Source organism: Vanellus vanellus, assembly GCF_965231255.1.
Source record: "Vanellus vanellus genome assembly, chromosome: 8".
In the NCBI taxonomy this organism is placed as follows: Eukaryota; Metazoa; Chordata; class Aves; order Charadriiformes; family Charadriidae; genus Vanellus; species Vanellus vanellus.
Genome location: NC_138913.1, coordinates 29361985 through 29387663, shown reverse-complemented (window position 1 = coordinate 29387663; position 25679 = coordinate 29361985). Strand labels below are relative to the sequence as shown.

The window sequence follows — 25679 nt, the reverse complement described above, 5'->3', positions numbered from 1 at the left end:
GCTCCAGCCATGGTCATCAAGTGAAATAAAAATCACTTTCCATTTAATCAGAGCTTGATAATAACATCCTAGATGCTACTTTTATAGGTTGTTCTTGTCTCCAAAGATATGTTTGTAGAAATATCTAAAACAGAATTGCTCTACATTTGATTTCCAGAAGCTTCAGTTCATGACTGCCCCTTCTGTGTGCTCAATGCACCACCAGAAGACATTCCACAGCTTGTATATATGCACATGTAGCTTGCCAGAAGCAAGAAGCATAAAATAATTCAAAAGAAGTGCTTAACCTTTCTAAAACAAAAAAGGAACGATTTGAATACATACAATCTTAATTTATTGCCTGCAATGATATAAATAATTCTTTTGCACCTAGCATACGCTAATTTTTGCGAAGACAAAAGCCACTAAGTTTATAATAGTGGGTATTCACTACACAACGCGGATCACGTATCGAGTACGCCAACACAGAAGTTATGCCTGCTTACCTTGGATTTCGCATGCCAGCTGAAGTTCAGATTGTTGGTCTCGCTGGGTATTAAGAGATTGAAGGACAATGCATAGTGATTAACCACATCATTCCTCACGTAAGACAACTCTGCATCAAGACCTGTAATGAAAAAGAAGAGTAAGACAGGGAAGAACAGGACCAGCAGTAACACACCAGAACAAACAACTCGCCATACCACCAGCTCCACTTGTATTTGAATGTTTAAGTAAATACTTCCTCGAGTACATAAATTCAATTACAAGTTTGGAGATCAGGGCTCATGCACATCAGCGTTAACAAGAGTGCTTCAAATTCTTACAAAGCAACAATTTCAGAGAGATTCTGCAGCCTAATGAACAGGTAAAAGTTGGAATGTAATAGAAGGAAACATGGCTTTTCATACAATCATCCAAAAGAGTCATTACAGACTCTCCTGAATGTACCCCCATCTGCTTCTGGGAATCACGGGCCGGTTTTGCTCTTATTCACAACTGTGTACGCTCAAGACAAACTGCTTTGGCTGATCAGCTTGTTAATTGCAGGTAATTCTTCCTGGAATAGCGCATTTCTTGAGACTGAGACACATAAACACTATGGGATTATCTTCAAGGTAATTAGATCGTAACACAAAGCACATAGTGAGAGGAGGAATGACATTTGCACACCAAGTAAAACATACTTTATGCCTACTCTTTGTTTTCTGAACATTTTAATAAACCTAGAGAATTGAAAGACACACAAAACTATTTATTACAGAGCAATAAAGTGCATTTTCCTAATTTCCTGATATTAAAAATACTGAAGCTGCCGTACACGTTGCAGGGTCACACTGAATCAGGGTAGGGCCCTACAGCTTGCCCTGGGTGGCATTAGTAATTAGTGGTAAAGTAAGCACTACAATTTAAACCCCTTCCCTGCAGCTGTAAAGTTAATCCCACCTCCATATCCTCAGGACAAAACCATGCTGTATTTGTAACCAGTACAATTTTGTCTTGTCTCATACAGCTTTGCCTCCATCGCTCCCAGTTAAACGCTACCCAGGCTCAGGAATATATTGTCATGCTGAGAGAACAACTGGGCAAATCAGACACGTGCACACTCCAAGCATGATCTACACAGAGGGAAATTAGTTCAGTTAAAATATTCACTGTACAATCAGGAACGTAAACAACGGAGTTATTTTTATTATGGCTGGAAAGTCAAGAAAACTGGAGAGACTGTGACTGACTGCAAGAGGACAGCATTTAAGGCACCCTGAAGTTATTCCAAGAACCTAGGGAATCAGGAAAGGTGTGGGGTTTTTGTAATAAATAAAAAGAAATAATAAAAGATAACTATTGAACTGTGTAGCCAAGCTGCATTTGAAGAAAGGGAGAATTAGCTTGAGAGAAATAATTCCTCCTGTTTAGTACAAAAGCTAGGCACAGACCAGTGCAAAGTGATAAGCGTTGTCTTATTCCAGCATGTGATTTAATCCACCTTGTTTTCACAAGATATAGAAATGCAGCCAAGACATTCTTCTTCCTTCTTGTTGCTATTAACTCCTTTTACTCCCTGCTGTCTCATTAATGTCCTGAAACTTAATCAAAACCCAAGAGTACGTAATCACAGACACTGGGGGGTAGCAAGGGGGAGAACCCTAGAGACAGGATGCATGAAAGCAATCAGCAGAATGGAGTAATCCCAGGGAGAAATGCTCTCACACGAGACCTTGAACAGAAAAAGATGTAGGTGATGCCTTAAGTGCTGCACGTAATCAGCTTGAGACAGTATATAAACCAAAACCCAAATCTTTCTTCTTCAATTTGTCCATATTTCCACTCAATAATAAATGGCAAATGCAAAAGCCCATCCACCAGTAAAATAGAGAGGAGGGGAAAGCACACCTATAAATACACATCTAGAAACAAAATAAAACTTTGAAAACACCTAAAAGAAACAGTAAACTTCCAAATAGCTTGCCCAGATGATTTTTACATGTATCCACATTTATACATGAAATCTATGTTAGATTTAAAAAACATGGAAGGAGCACAGAGATCTCGCAACTATCAGATAATTGCGATTAGATCTGATCAAGGAAATGGGAAGCTTTATGGGCATAAACTTATTAAACAAAGTATTCAAATCAAACCCAGTAAGTACAAATTATTAAAAAAAATAGGAGGACAAAAGGATTTGCATGTGAAACAATGAAATCAGAACAATGAAACTAAACTGCTTTTTGAATAAAGGAAGCCTTCTCTTGCTGGTCAATGGTTACACCAACGATTAGAGGGTCACAAAAACACTTTCAGAACTTGTAACACCATGAGATTTTCAAGGTGATAATCCCTGATTTAATATAATCTTTGTCGAGAAAGCGGTCACAGAAAACGAATAGGTACAGAGCAACAAAATTGCCTGCTATAAAAACTGGCCTTTATAAAAGTACTGTAAAAGGCTAACCCAATTGAAGCTGTCAAGCATAAATAACAGTGTGCAATAATATCTAAAGGTGTACAAAACCAAATTGCCCTACAGAAGATCAATCGACTCTTTAAGCTTGAATAGTGGTACAACACTGAGTAATTTGATTATATAGGCCACTAATGTTTTAATGCCTGTACTGCCATAAAAAGCTGCACACTAACAGGCGTTGCTAATTATATGAATTTCAACAGCATCGTGTAAGAGCAGCATGAGAATCAACATCAAGTTTTATTGCCTCAAAAAAAATACACTCTAATTAAAAGACTGGTATATAAAAATAATTTAAGAGGTTTTCTAGTATAGCTCAACTCATAAAAAAAGCAGAAGATTGCGCAGCTTAGGATCCTATTTCTATCAGGGGAAATGCCTAGGGGGAGACTATAAAACCAAAGTAAGTACCCAGCGACCTTTACCGGGAGATCCTCCATGCTTCTAGCATCTCTGGATCACAGTCTCCCTAAACTAACAGGCAGTATCTTCCAACAGCTTCTCACTAGATTTTTTTTTTTTCTTCTATGAATTTAGATAAATGCTTTCTCAAACCCTGGAAACTGACAGACGCAGTTGGGAAATGTCAGTGCTTGAATACTGTATGGTATTTTTTTTCCTTTTATCAACAATTAGAACATTTCCCCTATAGCCCACCTTTTCCCATAAGCAAACTACAGACAAAATTCAATTTGCCATGCACGACAAAGTACCCATGTTCACACCAGACAGCCAAGCTCCCATCTCCCTACCTCCAATCCACCACAGTATAGTTTTGCTTCTGCACCATCCCTCCATCCCTGATTCTTCATCCCCTTGCTTCCTCCCCCACCTCAATCCCAAATTGCTGAAGCACTTTGTCTACATAGTTTATCTCAATCAGGCTAGCAGAACATGCAGAAAATTGCAGTTGAACCTGCCAGTCAAAAAAGCACCTTGCCTGCGCTCCGGGCAGGGAGCCAGGTGTGTTCTGCCCAACAAAAGGGAGTCCACCCACCGATGCCCAGCGATGCTCAGAGCTGCACCGTGTCCCAGCTGACAGGGAGGGCACTGGGAAGGTATGACCAGGTAAGGAGTCGTGCAGGGCACTGCAGCGAACAGTGGTGAAAGCCAGAGTCATAGCTCACCGATTGGAGTATTCCTGACGCAGGCTGCCATGGCTTGGCTCTCACTGTATTCCTGGGCTTCCTCCATTTCCAGAGCCTTCCACTTAGAGGCAGAGAACATTTCCCCGCACCCACAGAAATTGCCTGGGCAATGCTGCAGCACCGTGCGTGCTCAGGAGCTCAACGGCGGGTGGACTCCAGACTTCTACAGCTAGTGCATTTTAGCCAAGATACAGTACGCTTTTGTCAACGCCACACACTAAATTCTCACCAAACAAAACCCTGGTACAGCCTAACAGACAGCAACAGTTCTGCCCTGCTCAAGACAGGGGGTGAGGCACCCACTGCCCACGTTGGGCAGATCCCATCCAATGCGCCTCTCCCCACAAGTTCAGAGCAAGAGGACAATGACCAGCCTCGGTGGAGTGTCAAACAGGTTCAGTTATGTTCACTAAACACTGGCTGTGAGTTACCTCTGTTCCATCAGTTACTTCGTTCCTTCTTATCTACATACCTTTTTACACACAATGAAGCTGTGCCTCCACACTGCTTCGATTTCCAGACCATTAAGTGCTATTATTAACTCTTCTTGGAGTAGACATTAAAAATGGTTAAGGAGTTTGCAGAAAACACTTTAGGTACTGTTACCGTGACGGTTTAAATCTTAACTCAGAATTCTGCATTTCGCCTTTTTTCTTCAGACATGCATACTTACGCTTGCCTTGCAATATTCCTTATTTAAACCTTGAGCAAGCCAAGTTCAAGGAGCCAAGCTGGCACTACACAGGGAGGGAAGAAAAAAAAAAAAAAAAGAAAAAAACAAAACAAACCAAAAAAACCCAACAACCTGTGGGGCACAACTCCTCAGTCAGTTTAACTCCCTGAATTAGCAAGGACTCTCAGGAGCAGCCCATATGGAAGGCAAGACTGCAGCAGCACTTAGATGAAGCTTATACTTAAACAATACCGTTACCTTATCCAGACAGTCTAGGCTTTTTTTTTTTTTTCCAAAGCATTCTTTGTGCATAGGCAGCTTCAAAAGATGGTATCAAATCAAGCAAGTCACTGTCAATACACAGCCAAAACCAGCAACCTCAATTTTTTACTTTTTTTAAATGAGTAAATCTCTGTTTCAAACACAGTAGCAGCATAAGGCGTGATCAGCCTACCTAGCAGGTCGCTGAGGAAGAGAGGATAAAAACAAGATTCCTTTCCTCAATTGTTTGAGATTTCAAGAATGCTTAGTAAATTACTAAATGACTCCACCAAAACCTACTGACTGGTAGAAGGGGAGGGAAAAATATAATTCTGCAAGATGTCGGGTGCCTCCTAAGGTGTTGAACACTTTACACCACCTTGCACTTTATGTAGGGCAAATGCACCAGCATCCCAAGACAAACACAAACTGGTACATGATGGTTTATGTCACACGTAGAATGATAAAAGGCGAAAACAAGTGGCTGTAGAAGAAAGACACCAATGCACTGAAAATAGACAGTTCTTCACTAACCATTTTCTAGGCACAGCGATAAAACAAAGAAGTGGGGAACCTTGCAAAGAAATACCAAAAGATTGTTGGGTTCCATAAACTGCAAAGGAGGAAAAGACGCTTTTCAGAAATGCTTCCATTGGTTTAAGCAGTATATTGGCGATCAGTGATGAATGGTTTTAAAAAGTCGTCTGCACTTCTGCTTTGGCAAGTTTCCTGAAATGAGTCCACACGCAGACAATGCACAACACTAAAGGATCTAGTTTCTCATTATTTGGACTTGACTAACCTACAGCAACCCACGCAAAAACAGTAAGACCAATGCTTTGCTTTGATTTCGAGGCAAAATCGCCACTCTTTTACCCAGGCAACCCCTAAATCTCATTATTAACTTCCACATCTTTGTACCTCCCAGCCTTGGGCGCAAACTTGAAAGAATAAATTAAAGCTGAACGCAAACAAAAAGGTAAATTTAAGCAGCACCATAGAGAAAGTCTGTCATTCTTTGCACTGTTTAACATAACAAAACATCTGAAGAAGCTCAAAAAGGAAGGGGAGAGGCCAATTTTCATTCCCAAATGCAAAAGATGCTGAGCAGCCCTTGTGTTCATGACAAAATTGGATCATGTCAGTCTAGCAGCCTAACAAAACACACTTCTTTTCAAATGCCCTTGTGTAAATGCAGTCTAGCTTCAACTTTTTTTTTTTTTTCTTTTTAGGCACTATATACAAAAGAAACTTGCCACTATCAGTATGGGAAAAAAAATAGATTTTATTCTTATGAAGCAAATCTACTCTACAACATGCACTAGTAGTAGTAACATATCCTTCTTAAAGACAATGACAGTATTTAGGCATCTGTTATCTCAGGTAACAGACTTCAAATCACCATAACATAAGTCTGGAAGATTATGTCTAAAAATCAAGAATGAATGTTCAATGTAAGAGTTAGATGATATTGCTCTTCCTGAAACACTGCTTGCTGCAGCATGAATATTAGCCCTAGACTAAGAGCAATCTGGTAACGACAGCCGACATAATTGGCTCCCCCAGCTGCCTGCCCAACCCTCTGGTAGATTCCTGTGTACAGAAATGACTGAAATTAGTGCCTGTTTTCTTAATACACTAGTCTGTAATTCACAAGTGTTTCTTCCTAAGCAGCTGAGAAACCTCTGCAGTGTGATGTCAAACCACCATAGCCCTCGTGCAGCAAGCCACTCCTGCTCCTGACTCACAGCCACTGAAAAAAATTAATTGAGAAGAGTTCCACAGTTAAACAAGTTATTATCTTTATATAAATATTCTATTTGTTCAGAAGTTTGCGTGCTCCAGAGAATGATGCCTCCACTCCTGAGCGGCTCATCGGGGGTAGCCTTCTGGCCAGACCAGAAGCTTCCACTCCAGGGTGAACATCCACATGAAAGAACACGAATCTCGAGCTTACACGTCCCTTCACCACCCCCCACATCTGTGCAACCTACCCCATAAACACACAGGATTCTCCCGTCACTGGACAATTTCCCTTGTTAAAGAAAGATACTTTTACTCCGCCTTCCATTTTCCTTTCATTAAAAGCACACCCTAAGTCTGAAACACTGACTTTAAATCCTAAGTTTTCCCTTTTTTTTGCAACAGGTTCTACAAACGCATGCTGGAAAAATTCTGCCATTTTCATATCATCAGCCTAAGCGCAAGGAAACGTGGCTGAAGAATTAAAAATCAGCTCTTGACTACTGAAACTTTTTTTTAATCAGGGTAGAGAGAACACTTTCCCAGAGCAAGCCTTCTCAGTTTGAATGTATTTAATTAGTACAACAATCAGCTTACACGGGGCTGAAACTACAACTGCGAGTTTAAAAAAATGAGGGAATCAAGTACAAAATGATCCACATGGATCAATTTCACTTAGAAAATAGCTAAGTATTGGAAATGTAATACTAAGCATCTGAATATGTATACACAAAAAACGTTATATATCCTATTCGTACATATCTAGTATATACAACAACAAAAGTGAACTTTCCTTTATTAAAACAAGTAACAGATTATAGCCTTCTAGTTGCAGTTTTACTTCAGTTTTCCACAACATTACAGTGTGCCAGTTATAGCTGTTGGTCGGGAATTTGGGCTGAAACACTTGCTTTTGAACATCTTACAGGCCACAAGTCTCTGGAAAAGATGACCGATGAAAAAATATTACAGGAAAAAAAATATTAAATCTTAAGTAACACAGAGATGATGAAGAAACAGCTTTTCCCTCTCATAACACTGGTGCCAACAGTCTTTGCTGAATGTTGAATAGTCCTTCTGCTCAATGCCCACATCACAGAAAAAAAAAAAAGAATCCCTCATTTTGGGGGGCAACTTCCTGCCTCTACATGAAGTTCTTCACTGTTTACATGCATCTATCTCACCAAAGAGCTCTCTAACCCACTTTTCCAAACTTCAGTCTATGTTGTGCTAGAAAGAAGTGTTTTATAATCCAGTACCACAGACCTTGAAGAAAAAAGCCAAACTATAGTATCGAGTGCATGGAAAAGAGACTAGAAGCAAGATGCCAGCTTGACACATCACCAAAGCTTACTGAAACATGCACACTCTTTGTGGCATTGCTCTAACCCTACCTTAACGCAACACACACCGATTGGTGAGGCTCCAGAATTAAATCTGTTCTCACCTCCACAGAAAACCTCTCCCACCGGAGACCAATGCCTCATTACGAAGAGCACGGCTGCTTTGCAAGCTCACCTAACTCTACTCAGCAGTAGCAGAGAGCACATGGACTGTGGTTATTTACACAACACCTTTGTTACCCAGGCAGAGTTAACTTCTCATGAGCTGGAGATGGAATACAACACACAATGCATTCAATTTGAGAAACTGCTCAACCTAACTTCAAGACAATGATTGCATCCTTGAAAACCGCCCTTCCTAGCAGGAAATTTTAGTAGAAAGCTTCCCAACATCTAGAAAACAAGAGGAGAAACTCATAGCTGAGAGCTCTCATTAAATCCTTGTGAATCTTCACTGATACATCACCCACAATTCACCTTATTGATGCTGTTAAACAGAATTTGCAAGTTCAACACCACAGGCAAACAGGATTTTTTCAGACCAAAAGGCCTTTCTGAAACTCCCAGAACAGACTTTTTCCCTTCTACAGGAAGAAGGTTCCCCCAGGAGGTAGCACTTGCTGAAGTGAAAGCATAAGGAACTTTGCAATATTTAACTCAATCCATACTAGAAAGATGATGCTCATTGTTCCTAGGACTCAACTGCTTACCCTTTTGTTTGTCTCCGAATGGAGGCGACAATTACATTTCAACAGACTGCCTGCTTATTCTTCTCTCCTTCACCTACAGAAAAATCTTCATTTTTCTGATAGGTAGGATATAAAGACTACTGTGAAAATGGTTAGATGACACTCTCCTTAATAGGGGGAAGACACTAAGAACACATATCTTACCTCAGAGCAGAATACAAGTAAACTCTGCTCCCCAGAACACCTTCTAAATGAAATTTAGAAAGAGACTGACAAAAAAAACAGCAGACACTTTGCTGTTAATAGCCAGAACAGTGTGTGTGAGTTACCTGAAGGGCTGATTCCAAAGGAAAGATGCAGTAGAGATGCACGAGATGGATACTTGAAGGCAGAGGAAAATTAGTGCCAGTGACCTACACAGCGGGCAAGAGCAAATGGGACAGATAGGAATAGGAATGGTACAGATACAAGGTTGGAGGTGACTGAAAGGGAACTTTTCAATATAAAAAAATAAAGCTAACTTCAATGAGCAAATTAACTTTATTCTTAGCATATGGAATAGTTAGTTCCTTTTTTATTTCATAAATATACCTTATCAGTAAAGGCAAATGTCTCAATTATTGTAACATGAAGTTTGATGCTCCTCTTAAAAAAGAATGAAAATAGACACTGAGAACAGAAAACAAAAACAAAGGTTCCATCCACATAAACCACAGTTGCCCAATAGCACACGCCTTGAAATAAAATAACTTCGGATGATATACTTACTAGTATCACAAAGCTTTTGAAGTGAACTGCTGCAATCTTCCCAACCCAAACTCAATCACCTAACCAAGGTGTGTCAGACATCATTTGGACTTGTGAATAACGAGAATTCACAGTATTTTAGCATCACCTACCCACAGAAGTGGTGACACCTCGGGTTTTGTTTTAGGTTGGGGTTGGTTTTTTTTTAGCTGTAGTAATGCACCCACACGCTGATTCAGTTATCCCTGTAGGCAAGACCATGAGATACAACAGTGTAAGCCACCTTTAAATAGTCTCCCTGCCAGTGGCCATGACTATTTCAGTAACAAGTACCCAACTAAGTACAATTAAAAAAAAAAAGCTTTTCAAAAAAAAAAAACACACACGCACACCCTTCCTTCAACACATCAGACCTCTCAGCCTCAAAACTCATGCTTCTAGTTCTGTGACGGACAGGACTGCTGAAGGGATAATGCACCCTTCAGATCTGTTGAGACGCTTTGGAAAGCTTCCATCACAGTGACATGAATTGTTTAATGCAAAACCAAGCTCCACAAACTAAAACAGGTCTATTCACTTCTGTGACAATCTCTGCCCCTAGGAAAGCCACGGAGCTTAGTATATTTTTCTTTTATTAGGAATTACTCTCCAAGGCCATCAGCTAACTTCATAAAGGATAAAACAGTTTTGAGAAGATAACAATCTTTAGTATATCAACCTGCTCAGCTTCATTGGTACCGCTAGCATTATGTATTCTGAGCAGCTGCAGCTTTTCAAGCTTACTAAGCAGCAGCTCCAGCACTTACATTACTGCTCTTATCTTTCCCAAGCAGCACGGTGAAATCAATATACTGGTTAATTTAATTACAGCTATTCAACACCCAGTAAGTGGCAGCAAAATTCTAAAGCATCACATTAGTTTCATGCTGTTGCTTCTGCTCCCAGATCTCCAAAGCAGTCAGTCCAAATATGCGAGTTATCCGCTTGAAAGAAGGACAAAGGCAGAGATGGAAGAGAAATAATGCATTTGAAGCCTCTACCATCGTGCCCTTTGTACCGCCACAAGGCATCTTCAGAGAGTGTTAGCATTCATTCTTACATGGGATCTGCTGGTGCTACCGCCATTCGGGGGGGGGGGGGAATAAAAAAATCAATTCATCAGGCACAACTCATTAAATGCAATTTACCCTTTACACACTCCCTGCTTTCACAGTCGAGACCTGAAGTACAATTTTAATACTGCACACTAAGTTACTAGAGGAATAACTAAAGGCCCTTCCACTGCAAGAAAAGTAGGAGCCTCAGCAATATTTCAGCATGTATAGTTTCGGGTAGGAATTAGTCATCAAGCAATCCTGTTTCGCTAGAGCTCAGAACAACTATGAACCAAGATACATTTGGAATTTGTTTCATTAATTCAGCTTTTCCCATATCCAAACACAACTCTGAATAGCAGAAGGTGAGCAGAAAATCACAAGACTTCCCCAAACGCTTCATCTTTTCACATACCCACACACCAGGGTCCAGTATAGCTGCCTCCACAGCTCCCCACTCTCAGGAAAATGCCACCCCGGGATTTTTCATGCCTGTGAGCGTGATCCTAATCTCTTGTACTTCCCTCTGCCCAAGCAGCATTTAGGAGCAATTTCAGTCCCTGCCTTCCTCTCAGTACCGTGAGCCCTTCTTGCTGGCTTTTCTCATGCATGCAGGGAGCTCTCTGCCTCCATTTCCTCTCTCTTGTTCCCATTCTGTCCACACACTGGAGGGAGAAAGAGATCGCGTATTCAACGAGCCCAAACAATCAACACTGATAAATAAGATGCTGCCAAACAGAACACAGGTGTAAAATCAGAGCAGTGAGGAATGCAGCTTTGGGATTTTGTTTTTCCCCCCCTCATCAGGCTAGCCTTCCGTCTCAGAGGTCAGATTTCTTCCAAGTCCCTGACACATAAATGTTACGAGAGCCACAGGCATTCGTCACTAGACAGACCTCAGCCTCTCGGGAGCTGAAATGGCTGCTTTCTCCCAGGGCTGAGCACAGAAGACAGCCACATGAGGAAGCCAAGCTGCCTACTGCCCATGCAGTCCCTCCTGAACCACCAATTTGCAGCAGCAAATGGCTTTCTTGGGGTACGATTCACACGGAGCCCCCAGCATTTTTAAATCCCAACACATAAACTGGTGTAATAAAGCAGGCCGAAGAAATCAACCACCCATCTCAGCAACACCGCATAGATTGATACACACAAGGTCTTGGTCTTAAGTACTCCTCAGACTTCCCTCTTAAGGGCAGTCACACAGAATAAATTATTTCAAAGCAATCCTCACCCGGACTAGAAGCTGCCTCCGCTACCATCACTCCCTACGGCCTTCCACAGGCTATTTCAAACTTTTAGAAGCGTACTCTTCTGCGGGTTTGCAAGCATTACAAATATTGCAGAGGGTTTATATGACGACACACATCTCCGAAGAAACGGCCATCCACATGCTATTTGAACTTTGCCAGTTAAAAGTGAGGTAATAGAATGGAAAAGGGCAGAGGAACCCTAAATGCAGCTTGTTCTCATAAACCTCAAAACAACATCGACATGAACCGTGGTACTCAGTAAATCAGACAGACAAGCATCCAAGCACACTGAAAGGCTCCAAAACGAAAACAGATTGCCCAACTCCGTGATGCAAGCGACTTGTCACAACCTGCTGCAGCTTGCAAGTGGCCAGATGTGGCTGCATGCACCCTCCCAACGCCCCGCCAGCCTTAATCCCCCTACTTCGCCAAAAAGGACTTGAGTGACGTTCGCCTGCAACATGAAAAAGCCCATCTAATAAGCACTTACCACAGACTATCATTAGACAAAAGGGCTTTACAGGGCACGGTAATAAAATAATTATTCTAAAAAGAGCACATCAGAATATTTTCATGGTATCTGGCAAGATTAGAAGCTCAGCTTTCCATCCAGCAGCATGCACCGACAGTAATTTTTAATGTTAAGTCCCTTTCGAATGGTAAAATGAAGCATTAACATGCAGGTTTTTGCACTTCTGCAAAGACAGGAGTGTCAACGATAGCAATACAATACTTATTTTTGCATATAACATGCAAAAACCTACCGTTCTTCAGCATCAAGTACTTAAAAGCTAAAAACCAAAGATTTAAGAACAAAGACTTAATAACAGAACCATATCCTGAACTGTAGGTCACATACCACATAGACATTTAGGGTAGTCAAACATCTATCTGCTCTTCAGTGGACATCTCATTCATTGTCCCACAGCTACACAGAGGCTCTTTGCTGTAATTTTTCTGTCCTAAAGAGAGGCACCATGTACAAGCACCTGTCAGTTACCCATCTCACATCGAAATTTATCTTGGGTGCTACTAACAAAACTCACAGCACTAGCTCGTTGGTGGCCATCTAGGTAGTGATGCTGTCAAAGACAGGTGTGGGTAGGCTTTGAACGAGGCCCTGAAGCATTTCAAGAATCACAAGAATGAAATACTTCAACCTTTCAATAAACTGAACATCCAGCTCATCCCAACACACTGATTTTCAGCTCCCTTTCGTAACAAGGGCAACTAACCAGACGACAGACAAAGGAACGAGACGATTTCCAGTCACTACAAATGCATTGCAAGCACCATAAAGCACTTTTGACATTAACTCCTGTTGCTACCTCCCCAAAATAGTGACGTTAAGGAAGTTGTTCCACACTGCAAAATTAAGACACCACTTGATCAACTGCTGTGTTAACCAGGAGATTTTCAGTCACCATTTGAAATTCTCAAAGCTGCATTTGATCTACAGTTTACCAGGGCTCTGCTCAGCCACACCTGGAGCACTGGGTCCAGTGCTGGTCCAGACACAGAGCTACTGGAAAGAGTCCAGCAAAGGGCCACAAAGATGATTAAAGGGACTGGAGCACCTCACCTACGAGGAGAGGCTGAGAAAGTTGAGGTTCTTCAGCTTGGAGAAGAGAAGGCTCAGAGATCTCATCAACGTACATAATTATCTGAAGGTGCATGCAAAGAGGACAGAGCCAGGCTCTTCTCAGTGGCACCTGGTGACAGGACCAGAAGCAACAGGCACAAACTGAAATGCAGGAGGATCTGTCTCAACATCAGGAAAAACTCTTTGACTGTGAGGGTGACTGAGCACTGGCATAGGTTGCCCACAGAGGTCATGGAGTCTCCATTCTCAGAGATGTTTGAAAGCTTCTGGGCATGGTGCTGGACAAATGGCTCTAGGTGGCCCTGGACCAGATGATCTCCAGAGGCCTCTGGCAACCTCAACCACCCTGTGAGTCAGTAGTACAATTTGAAAAACAAACCAACCACCGCTATAATAGATTTTGCATCAATTTTGCATCTTGCAACCAGACAACTCGTTTTAATAAGCTGCACGCTGGCTTCAAATGAAATTCTAGAACACATAAGAAAGAGTCACACAAGTGTTAAATTAATTTAACTCTGTAATTAAGTAAGTGCAAATATAAACCCAACAGAAGACAGCATTTGATACGATTACTCAGAAAAAACTAGGCCAAAGAATACTAAGTTTGCAAACTCAATGCCAACATTGTAGGACTTCTGACTTCAAGATTCTCCTGTAATTCTAATTTAGCCCCCCATACGTACGCATTATGACAGCCCTTAGTTACACGATAACATGGTATTTTTTTCCCCCCATGGGACTAAAGTCTTATTTAGCATCCAGGCTAGACCTGTCTCTAAAAAGAACCAGAGCCATGTGATGAGGAGGGCTATCCACAAGACCAATTTCACAGCTGAAAGGTATGTAGTCTACAAAAAACACCAAAAACACCAACCCAAAACTGCAAGAACAGAAAGGATTGTCCTCACTGCTTAAGCACCTTGTTGCTGCCGTGAACAATTAGAGGCTATCTCATGAATGCTGCAAAAGAACTGCCTGCAACGCAAGAAAAACCGCTTAAGCCAAGTTTTCACAGGCAGCTGTTGATTCTGGTCCTTGATTCTGGTCCTTGTACTCAGAGGGTATAACCTGAGGTCTCCTGTGAGGCTGAGCTGCAGAACTGCCTGGAACCCATAGCTGAAGGTCTAAGAGATAGACCATGAATGCATTAAGTGCTAAAAAAAGCTATGTACTTTAAACAGACCAGATCAAATCCTTAACTATTAAAACTAGCTACCTAATATTAATGGCTATTTATTCTCTAAACCTTAGTTCACTACCTGCAGAGCAGGGATACATGTGCCTTTATATCACAGGATCCTGTGAAAAGCAGATCAATGAGCGTTTCATCATCAGGCAAACACCACGTTCTGATTTCACAGGAAAATCTGAATGAAAGTCACTAAATCAAGTACAGACCTTCTACTGAAGAACTCGTCACTAATTTAATACCATCCACCCTGCGTGTTTAGCATCACAGGGCGGTCACTGGAAAAAAGTGGTATGATCAGGTGGTATCATCATGCCTAAATAGTTAGCCACTCCATAAGACTAACAATACTTTCTTCAGGTTTACGGACAATCTTTTTTGGGCCTGTGCGTATGAACCAACTGCAAAAAGCTATGGATCACAGTGCCAAGAGCATTCACAGACACCCCTAAAAAGGGTTCTGGTGCTCTAGATGTCTCTCCCCAGCAAGCAGCACTTCTCTTTCTCCTCTCCGACTCCCCACCACCATGCACCCCTCCCCTGCTTTCACTCCAACACCTCTGGCTCCTGCGGCCATCACTGAATTAATTTCAAACAAGTCCCCTTGACTAACTCCTCTCTCTCTTTGTACCTTTATCCCATCTACTGCTGAATCATGCCTGGTGTGAGTGGAATCTGACGCATTCAAGTATGTGAAAACCACAATTTTTTTTTCCCCAAAAAATCTTATAGTTTGGATGGCTTGTGAACATTTTTCACGGGAATGGCAAGAGATATTTCTGACGGAGACACCATCTGCCTGCCATATAGCAAGTCCTGCTTTCAGAAAGAACTCTGCAACTTTTCAAAATAAAAATCCATCTCACACAACAAGCCAAGCCAGTTTTCTCTAGTTTTCTTCTCTGTAAAGTTCTGAAGATGTCAAAAACAATTCCTCCTAAGGCAGACACATGGCCAGAATCACATAGCCTAACAGTGGAAATTTGGCATAAGCATACAGGAAAGTAGTGGGCAGTTTTCACTATAAGCCATAGTATCTGTCCTGCCTCCACGCCACACAGAAAGACCAGCAGCCACAAATAATCTTAAGCAAGTCACTATTTCATTTGCAAGAGCCACAACCTAATTAAAAACACAGGCCATGGTTCTGTAAGACACTGAACTCTGGTTTTGAGGAGAGGAGTAGCACTGTAATGTGCCACTGAACTGGCTCGGCCTCACTGGTGGAGAGACCACGATGGGTACGGCCCCGCAGACCTTACACCAGACGCTGTGGATGCTTCGGCTTTGCATGGAGGACGTACCCTATCACCGTCCACGGCTGATTCAACAACTCGAAATCGCACGCTTACATTTGTTCCAAATCAAACTTGCGATCTAAAGATGTATGGGGGTAATATCAATAAACATGAAAACACACCACAGGCTGTAACAATTCGTGTAACATTTGGGTTTATGAGCCCTTCAGAAAGCCTAAGAGTTTTCTGTTCAACCACAGCAAGACAGTAGCAGAGACAGAGTTTGTTTAGAAACAAAAGGTGAAAGAAACTAGCTTCTATGTTTATATTAGCAGCTTCATAAGCAACACTGTTTCCCCATCCGCTGTGAATGACTATTCTAGGATCCCCTGAACCAGGGTTTTCCTCAAAGAAGTTACAGAAGCTGAAACATCCCCCTGCTCTTTCAAAGTTCATGCACACTCAATACAAGCACTTACATCATAAACTTGATTGTATGTAACCACAACTCAGATTCTACAAAACTGAACATTTTAAAATATCTTGGTTTGTTTTCAGAAGTGTGAAGAACTGGAACAAACATGTCTCTCTTTGGACTTTCTTCTGCCAGAGAAATATGTAGAGATACTGGAGACTGTTTAGGTGCCTCATTAAACTACACTTTATCTACAACAGCTAGTACCTGTAAAGGATACCCCTAAAATTAAATCTACTCATGCCAACAACACAAGGCAGATCCTGAAAGTTCTGTTTACAACAGATTTCTTGTGATCTGAATCCCACTAATTGAAAAAAGTGCCAGTTCATCTCTGCATTAGATACCAGTTTATCTCTGTATTAGATACCAGTTTACCCAAGCCTTTGGGGTCGCAGGAGCAGAACAGATCATTAAGCGTCAGATATAAAACAGCTACAGACAGCTTGAGTAGTAAGTGACTTTAGCCATGTTAGCAATAGACACCCCTAAGGGAGATTATGGGATGCAATTTAACTTAAAAAATAACAGCAGCAGCAGATCTTCCCTCCTCAGTCACTACTTGATGAATAATTGTGCTAGTGTACCATGCTGAGCAAATCCAACTAATACAGATTTCAGGCACTAGGCTCAGGATAGCTCAAACCTCCCCATTCAGTATTTCTGAGATTAACTACTTGTTTAGAAACTCAGCTAAACAGCCAGCCTGACATCTTTATCCTCTCTCTGTAACAGAGCATCTGGCAGCAAGCACATGCAATGTAAAAATGACGGCAACAGAACGCTAATCGCCAGAGCAAGCCATAAGGGAAAAAATGTTTACAGTGTTATTCACTCCCCGGGTCCCCTGACTTCAGTCAGCTACGTGCTTACAACGTTCAGATTAACTGGAAATATTTTGTCTATTTGATGCAAATAAAATCTTGCACTGCTCCTTTTTCAGCTTGCAGAGATAGATACAGCACACTTGCTAAAAAACTAATCACTGGGGATACCAATGTATTTGTTTTGAGACCGCGGTCACTAACTCTAAACAAGAGCCTAAGCAAGCCAAAGCCTCCAGAAAACAAATCTTTGTTTAAATCAGAGACTCTCCAAGCACAAAACTACTGCAAAAGCCTTCCGCAGCGGGCCAGATGGGGGACTTCATGAACTGTCTCCAAGTACTTGCACAGCAATTGTCAGCCTGCCTAGAAATTAAGATTCCTTTCACACACGCACCCAATTATTGCCAGGTCTCCTCTCTGCCCTCTGAATGTCACTCGCCTTGCTAATTAAAGCACGGGCCTGAATTCAGCTCTTCCAGGGGGCACCATCCCCAGTCACTTGAACCCAGGGAGCCCCTCACCACCAGAGTAAAGCCCAGGATCCTTTTCTTCCCTTAAAACCCCAGCCCCACACACAGGAGGCAGCGAAGAAACCCTTTCCTGAGTCCTCACACTCCTCCTTTCCCCCCACGATCCCCTGCTCCCCCCAGTCCTACAGAACCCCACACAGATTCCCAGATTCACCCAACCCTCCCCGGTCCCATAGCCCCCCATCCTCTCCTGAGCCCCTGGTCCTTAATCTCCGTTCACAGCCCTCTCTATCCTCCCCCCCCCACACACACACACACACCCAGATCTGCCACCCTTTGCACCAGTCCTACAGGCATCCCCATTGCCTCCTGGACCCTCACAACCACCACCGACCCCAAGTCCTTCAGTCCCACTGATCCCCACCATACCCACAGCCCCCCCCCCTCCTCTTCCAAACCCCTAAACTGCCACCCCAGCCCCACACAACTCCCCTCTACCCCTTCTGAGCGCCCGGACCCCCAACACCACCTCAGTCCCACAGACCCCTCCAACCTCTTCCAGAACCCTACACTGCCATCCCAGCCACACAGAGCTCACCTCAGCCCTTTCTGAGCGCCCAAACACCCACCACCACCTCAGGCCCACAGACCACCCAGCCCCACAGCCCCCCCCCCCCCCCCCCATCCTCTTCCAGACCCCTATACTGCCACCCCAGCCCCACACAACTCCCCTCAGCCCCTTCTGAGCACCTGAACCCCCAACACCACCTCAGTCCCACAGCCCCCCCCACCTCCCCCAGCCCCACAGCCCCCCTCCCATCCTCTTCCAGACCCTCAAACTGCCACCCCAGCCCCACGCAACTCCTCTCTACCCCTTCTGAGCGCCCAGACCCCCAACACCACCTCAGTCCCACAGACTCCTCCATCTTCTTTCACACCCCCAAACTGCCACCACGGCCCCACAGAGCTCCCCTCAGCCCTTTCTGAGCGCCCGGACCCCCAACCCCCCCATCAGCCCCACAGCCCCCCCCCCCGCGTCCCCCCGCCCGCCCCGCCGGCGGGCCCGGCCCCGGCCCCGGCCCCGGCCCGCACTCACCGATCAGCCGGCGCACCTCCTCCTCGCTCAGGTAGAGGCTGAGGCTAGGCCCGGGGCCGGCGGGGGGCCAGTCCGGGGGCCCCGCGGCGTGCGGGCCGGAGCTGGGGCCGGCCTGTCCCTCGGCGCCGGCGGGCAGGAGCAGCAACAGCGGCAGGAGGCGGAGGAGATGGCGGCGCGGGCCCGGGCCCCGCAGCCGGCAAGACGACGGCCGCCCCGCGCCCGCCTCCCCCGGCGCCGAAAGGGGCCGGTCCCACCGCCGCCCCGGCACCATGGCTGACGGAGGGGAAGGAAGGGCGGGGGGGCGGGGGAGGGGGGACGGGACACGGACCCCCCACCCCCCCCGGACCCCCCCCTCACACGCCGCCGCGGCCGCCGCCGCCTCCGCCACTCATGGCTGCGCGCGCCCGCCGCCGCCGCTGGCGCCGCTTCCTCCGCCGCGCCGCAGACCCCGCCCCGCGCACGCGCGGCCGCCCGGCCCCGCCCTCCCACCGCCGCCTCAGGAGGTGTCGTCTCCCCCTACACCACCACCCCCCCCCCCAACCGCGCTCCCTCAGCGCCGCCGCGGTGGGAGTCGGTGTTCGCTGTGCCCCCTCATCCCCGCTGCCCGCCCTGCCCGGCCCCTCACACCTCCCGGTGCTGTTGCCCGTTGCCCGGAGCGCCTCCGGGTCTGTCCTGAGGGAGAGGGAAGGCTGGAAGGGGGTGGCCATCACCACCACCGCCCCCCCACCCCGGGCGGTCCACGGATTGCCTCACGCTGGTCTTTGGCCTCCTCCTCCTCCTCCTCTGTCCTCCATCTCCTCCATCTCCTGCCCTTCCAGCCCCACAGGCTGTCCCCGTGGTCGGGTGGCCTGGCCCGGAGGCAGGCCCGGCGGCTCGGCCTGTGGGGGCTCATCCACGGGGCTGGGCGGGTTTTTGCCAAAAAAAGATACCCTAAAGTAACCGGTGCTGATCACAAAGTTACCCAACTGGAAACACGCCTGGAACACCAGCATTTTAAGTTTAAGAAAATTTCCTTTTTTGGTATTTTTTTTTTTTTAAAACGTGTGTAGTGGTGTTACATTTAATGCTTTAATCTGCTTTTCGCTTTTAACCTGCGCTCTGTCCAGAGCTAAAGAATAGCAGCAACGTTTCATTTCGCTCTAACAAAGGAAGGCCTTTGATCTACAAAGGATGGTTATTTCACTCCCAGCCAAGCCGTTTCTGCCTATAATGATCCTAAAGTAAAATCTAAACTGTAAACACGTCTGCTGTTTTGTTATAGTATGAAATGCCAGCAGCAGCCCTGCTTGACAGCTGATATATTTTGAAAGAATGCAATCAAGTCAAACGACGAAAACAACATTAAATTCCAGCATGAGACTCTGAATCTCCTATACAAACATTCCTGACCTTTTCCCAAAATACTCCTCTGCGCAGAATTTCAAGAGTAAGTATTTCTGTTGCAGTTTGGCGCACCCCCCACCCCCCGTTTCAAGATGTCCACCGTTCCCCTGAAACGCCAAACCTCTGTTGCAATGGGCTCAGCAAGCGGATCTTGTTTTTCTGACCTAAAACGTGCCTGGTCCCTCACCCCTCCGGGCTGATGATGAAAGAGCCGTCTCCATCACCACCTTCCTACCTGCTTTCCAAGACCTGGCTGCTCTCCAGCCCCTCCGGACTCCCTGAAGAGCCATAACAGCTTCGATCTTAGCCAAATTCATCGCTGGTGGCTGCCTGCTTGATTGAGATTTTCAGCAGATGTGTCACGATATTCATTTATGACCATCAAATCAGTTAATAGCTTTGTGTTATACGCTCACTTCTGACCTGCCAGGAGGAATTTCATACCTACACAGGACACTGAGACTGGAGGACGCTGCAGGCTAATTGGCCACGGAGGGTTTTTAATCAGTGGGTCTTTCACCTCATAACCGTAAGAGCGGAAAGCGTATAGGAAGTTCTGCTCTTCTAATCACTGTGGTGAAAGAGAAATTGCTCGCATGCCTCCCCACAATAAACATCACTTACTTAGCAGCATGAGGTGTGAAAAAATAAAATGGCAAACTGAAAATGGAGTTGCACATTGAGTGTAGGTATTTAGTTGGGTGGATGTGGTCCAGTCTGAACAGCAGTGGATACCGAGAGTGAGCCCTTCGTACCACAGGTTCTCCACAGACCATTTCCTCAGCCTCTAAACCCAGAGTCTGGGCACGTGTGTTTATTTGTCCTTCAGATGTAGTATAAATTTCAGACTGTGGGTATTTTCTAACGCACCCTCACTTAGGGACTTACGGACAAGGCAACTTGCATGTCTAGAGTGATCAAAGCCAAAACTAAGGCTCATCTTTGGCTTTGGATTCCTGAACTGCCTGATAAAAATCATCACAAAAACATTCGCAAAACTATTGCACTTAACTGAGCATGAATTTGCACCAAGCTCTGTTTGAGAAATGCAGAGAACGCAGAGTCGGCCTGTTTCAGCAATAATCCTCATTCAGTCCCTTAAAGACTCTGTTCACACTAGCAGTAACTAACCACGCTTCGCGTTGTGAGAAGCGAGGGCTGTTAACACCCTAAACAGCGTGTCGCTCAAAGATAACTTCTGCAGTGTTACCTCTTGCGCTTACGGAATTTTCTTGAGCAGAGCCGCTCTCACCTGGGTTTCAACAATGGGCACCCTGAAAGGCCCAAAGACCAAGCAAACTTTCGGCAGCCTTCTCTGGTGAAGTTCGCAAGTGGCTTAGCTGCTGAGAAGCTGCCAAAGCCACCTGAGCATCGGCATGGATTTATCACTTTGAGGGATCCCAGCTTCCCTCTCGGTCTTGTTGGAGCAACGAGGGAACAGCAAGAAATTGCTGCTGCTCTCCGGAGGTTGCACGAACCCAGCAAGACCGAAGAATGCCGTGTAAGCATCAGGCAGGAGACGAGCAGCTCATTTTTTCCTGTGGACTCATCAAAGACTTGGCAGAAGAGACAGGAAAATGCAGGCACTCCCCAGCTGTGAAACAGCCTGTAATGGTGATGGGCCCCAGAGGAAGCCCCACATGGTCACTGGGCCCCAGTTTCCCCATAACCCATTTCTGGGCTGCCATTCTTCATTAGGAACAAGGGGGCAATATCTACGCAGCCATCCCGTCCACCGATAACGTTATTTTAACCTTACCCTCCATCATCCCTGCCTTGGACACAGGGATGTGATATTCAGCAGAAACATAATATTAATCAGAAGGACCCAGGCTGGATTATTTTACTGCATTTCTTTTTAGCGAGTATGTAAGTTGCCTCCTGGAAGTCACTGGCTGATTTTAACAAAAGGTCACCGAAACCACATAAACCAAATGCAAATAAACACATTCTTAGGATACGTCTGCCAGCCTGCGCCCAGACGCTTTTAGGGCTAAAGTCATTGCTGGTGTGGCTGTTCCATTATGCCCACGAAGCTGATTGCTTGCTGAGCCCTGAAGTTATAATTAAAATGCAGTCTGCTGCACTTAGAGGGATAATCAGGGGTATTAGAAGTCAAATGAAGGTTTCATGGATGTCAAGAAACATATCATTTGAAAAAAGGTGAAAAATGCAACTCACGGGCCAGCTCAAATGCTAAAGATCTTCTGTTGATTTTTTTTGGCTGCACGGACTATTTTTGGCAGGATTGAGTTCACGGTCTTTCAAAACCATTCTGGGTAAGCTTATATTGCAAGAGGATACACAAAGTCTCTCCATGGAAAACTGCTAGCAATAGCTGTGAATTCACAGCGCTCGTATGGAAAAGTTTTGCTTGGCTAGGCAGTGGGATGCATCATTGCTTGTGCTCTGAGCGTGATTGTATCAGCATTTACCACCACTGTGTCCCGAGAGGCAGGGAAGAGCTGGTATTCATTTCTGGACGTAAAACAAATCAACGAAAGCAAATAGCTGACAATTAATGGAACTGATGAGAATTTGATAACGTTAGAAGCTCACGGAAGACATACGATATAGGGATATTTACGTGGGTGCTGGAAGATGGGAGACGGGGCTTTGGTAACGACTGCTCCGTGTCCAGACTCGCTTGCGCGCTCTGCTGCGATAAAGGGTGGCTTTTCCCACCGCCTCTTTACAATTGTAAATGACTGTGTAGCATTCCCTGTAGAGGAGAACTGGCCCCTTCACGTAGACACAGGAATGAAGTCCTTCTGCCTCCTTCAATCAGTCTTCCAACATTTTTGCCTTCAAACAGTTTCTCTTCTTTACGAGTCGCAGGTGACCTCAGCACTTGGATGGCTTCCAGCAAAACTGCGCGTTGGTTACACGGCCCGGGAGCCTTCGTCTCGTGGCTTTGCACAGAGACCTCTGCCAGCCAGGCTTCTCCACAGAAACGCTGCGGAGCTTTGGCTTTGCTCGTGGACAGTCGTTAGGAATGGGCAAAAGGGATTTTAGGAGACCTAGGAGAAGGTATCCCAGCTGAGCCTCTGTAAGCACTGGGCTTTCCAAGCTATTTGTCTTCTCAGGCAGCTTCTAAAGGGCTCTGTAATGGCAGCAAGAACCCCTTTCCATGGGCAAGGACACGTGAGTACGCTTCTGGGAAGGGATAAACCCTGTTCATTTGCTCTGCTTCACCTGCCTCCGTTTCCTGGGGGGGTGTCCCACTTCTGTATTTCACGGAGCAAGGTGTCCCAGGGTTTCCAGTTCTTTCTCTCGTGTGGGTGGAACTGACTGGGGAGCTCACTGTTTGTTTTTTTTTTTCTCTCACGTCTTTAAATTTGCCATCTCTTTTCCTGCAGCCCAAGGAGGAGAACTGAGAATGAGGGAATGAACTTCATATCAAACTGTACAAAGAGACAGATGGATTCACTCATATCAGCAGTCACCTATCGACTCTTCCGGGGTAGGGAAGAGCTGAAATTTCAAAGTTGAAAACATACAGAGCCCCCCAAACTCTTTTTACCCCAGCCGTAAACAGGAGGCAGTAGCTGTGAAGGCTGGTGTCCCTGTGCCTGGAATAGCAGAGACCCGGCACTGAAAGAAAGATAAAAAGCCTCAGGCTTCCAGCTGTCTCCCTTTTGCAACAGACTTCTACTTTTTCCTTTTCGAATTTCTAATTGTGCACGCAGGTCCATAAAGCTGTCCTGGAGAAGGAAGGGCTGGCGGATCAGTCGCTGCAGAGTCGGACCACTTGGGCTGGAATACATAAAGGGAGGAGAAGTCACTCACGCAGCAGCAGAGGGAAATGCCCTGTACAAGTTCCTGGAAATGTAGCATATGATGGAAAAAACATCCTGGGAACATTAAGCTAACTGAGAGCTACTACAGCATTAAGCAAGCAGAGGCTGGAGGAAAGCAGGGTGTCAAAATATGATTTCAAGCATGTGGTTGTGAAGGCATATGCCATTCCTTTGTTTGCCTTGTAAGGGGAGCGTTGCACACCGTGATATTGCTAAATATGAAATAAATTGTGTTCTGGGGTCGGTCAGCTCACCTCTTCCTTCCCCAGGACACCCAGGAGATGCTGGCTGGGGTGTGTGTCATCTGAGATGTTTTCCTTGCCAATAGATGCCAGGATTTGGGGCCATTTTAAGGCTTGGGTTGCACAGTAAGGTTTGTAATGCTGTCACATTTTTTTCTGTGCTCAGACCATCGGGGTTAATGCTCAGGTGAGAGCTGATATCAGGACAGGCCAGAAAATGACAAATAAAACCATTTAGATGACAAAATTGAGAGAAAATTGGAAAGGTGTCTGCTGGAGGGAGCACCTGAAGCTGGGGCCTCCCTCCTGGCGGTGGGATACCGGATCTCGGGAGCTGGCGATGTATACTGCCAGCCCCAGCTTGGTGGGAACACTTCCCATCTTACAGGATACCCCGTCTCACCTTGGGTCAGGAGGTTTGTCTTTGCAATGGCTTTGTCCGGATTTGTGGCTAGCGCAGGCTGTCAGATCCAGCGTGCTCTGGCAGACGCTGGAAAACATTGGGTTTTTATCTAGCTCATCAAAGGGTTGCTGGTGGTAAAACACCAACCCTGAACACCCCCGACCCCTGGTGTTAAAACCACCTTGGCACAAACGTCCTGAGAATCGCTCGGTGGCAGAGACCCAAGACCAGCTCGGCAGTGCTCCACCCCAGCGAGCAGGTGCTCCTGGGTTTCTCTCTCCTGCTTGGTCTTTTGTTGGCTTTTCAGTGCAAACGAACCTTCAAAAACTGTCTTCTGGGGCTTCCTTCCATCTCCGCCATGACTCCAAATGCAGCACCCGTCCTCGGAGAGCTCAATCCTCTCTGTGCCTTTCCCTTTTCCCTTGGGAAGTTAACTGAACAGCCGTCATAAACTCGCGTGGTCGTGTTTTACAGATCAGTTCTGTAAGTTTTTCCCTGTGCTCTGGCAGTTTGAGCTGTGTTATGGTTTACCAGGGTTTTTCAGAGCCCACACACGATATAGGAATGGAGATAATTAGTTGTTGGAGTCACCGTATCCCATCCTTCTTTTACAAAAGCACAATTGGAAGTGGAAAATATTTATTTGACTTCCTTTCTGGGAAAATATTAAAAAACCCCGTTTTCACTGGGATAAAAGTCACTGCACATGAAAACCAGAAAGATGTACCAAGCGACTCACCCAGTTCGCTGAACCCCACTCCCTCTACAAGAAAAAGTTGCGGAACCCCTGGATCCATTGAAGGGAGAAGCGCGAGAGACCATGACTCTCACACTCCTCTGCGGGTTTAGATTGCTTTGGGGAGCAGCGAGTCTGGATTTCTTCAGGCTGCAGAGATGTAACTCCTGTCTCCCGTTTTCTGGCCGGGTGGCGTTACAGTTCTTGCAACGTCACCAGCACCAGCCGACCAAGTGGCTGGGGACGAGCAAACCCTGCTCGCTCCCCGCACACGGGGGATGAACAGACCCTTTTGCTAGCGAGTGTTTTGGACTCT

General features: G+C 45.3%; 1 protein-coding gene across 1 annotated transcript in view; it reads right to left on the bottom strand.

The window, feature by feature from the left end:
• RYK (receptor like tyrosine kinase) overlaps nt 1–19227 on the bottom strand; it is a 65257-nt gene extending 46030 nt beyond the window's left edge. The window contains exons 1-2 of the mRNA XM_082487014.1: nt 18800–19227; nt 486–607 (exon numbers count right to left, since the gene is read on the bottom strand). Coding sequence (XP_082343140.1) covers nt 486–607; nt 18800–19070 — 393 coding nt within the window. The 5' untranslated portion in view covers nt 19071–19227. The remainder of the gene's footprint in view (nt 1–485; nt 608–18799) is intronic.
• Nucleotides 19228–25679: the final 6452 nt, after the last annotated feature.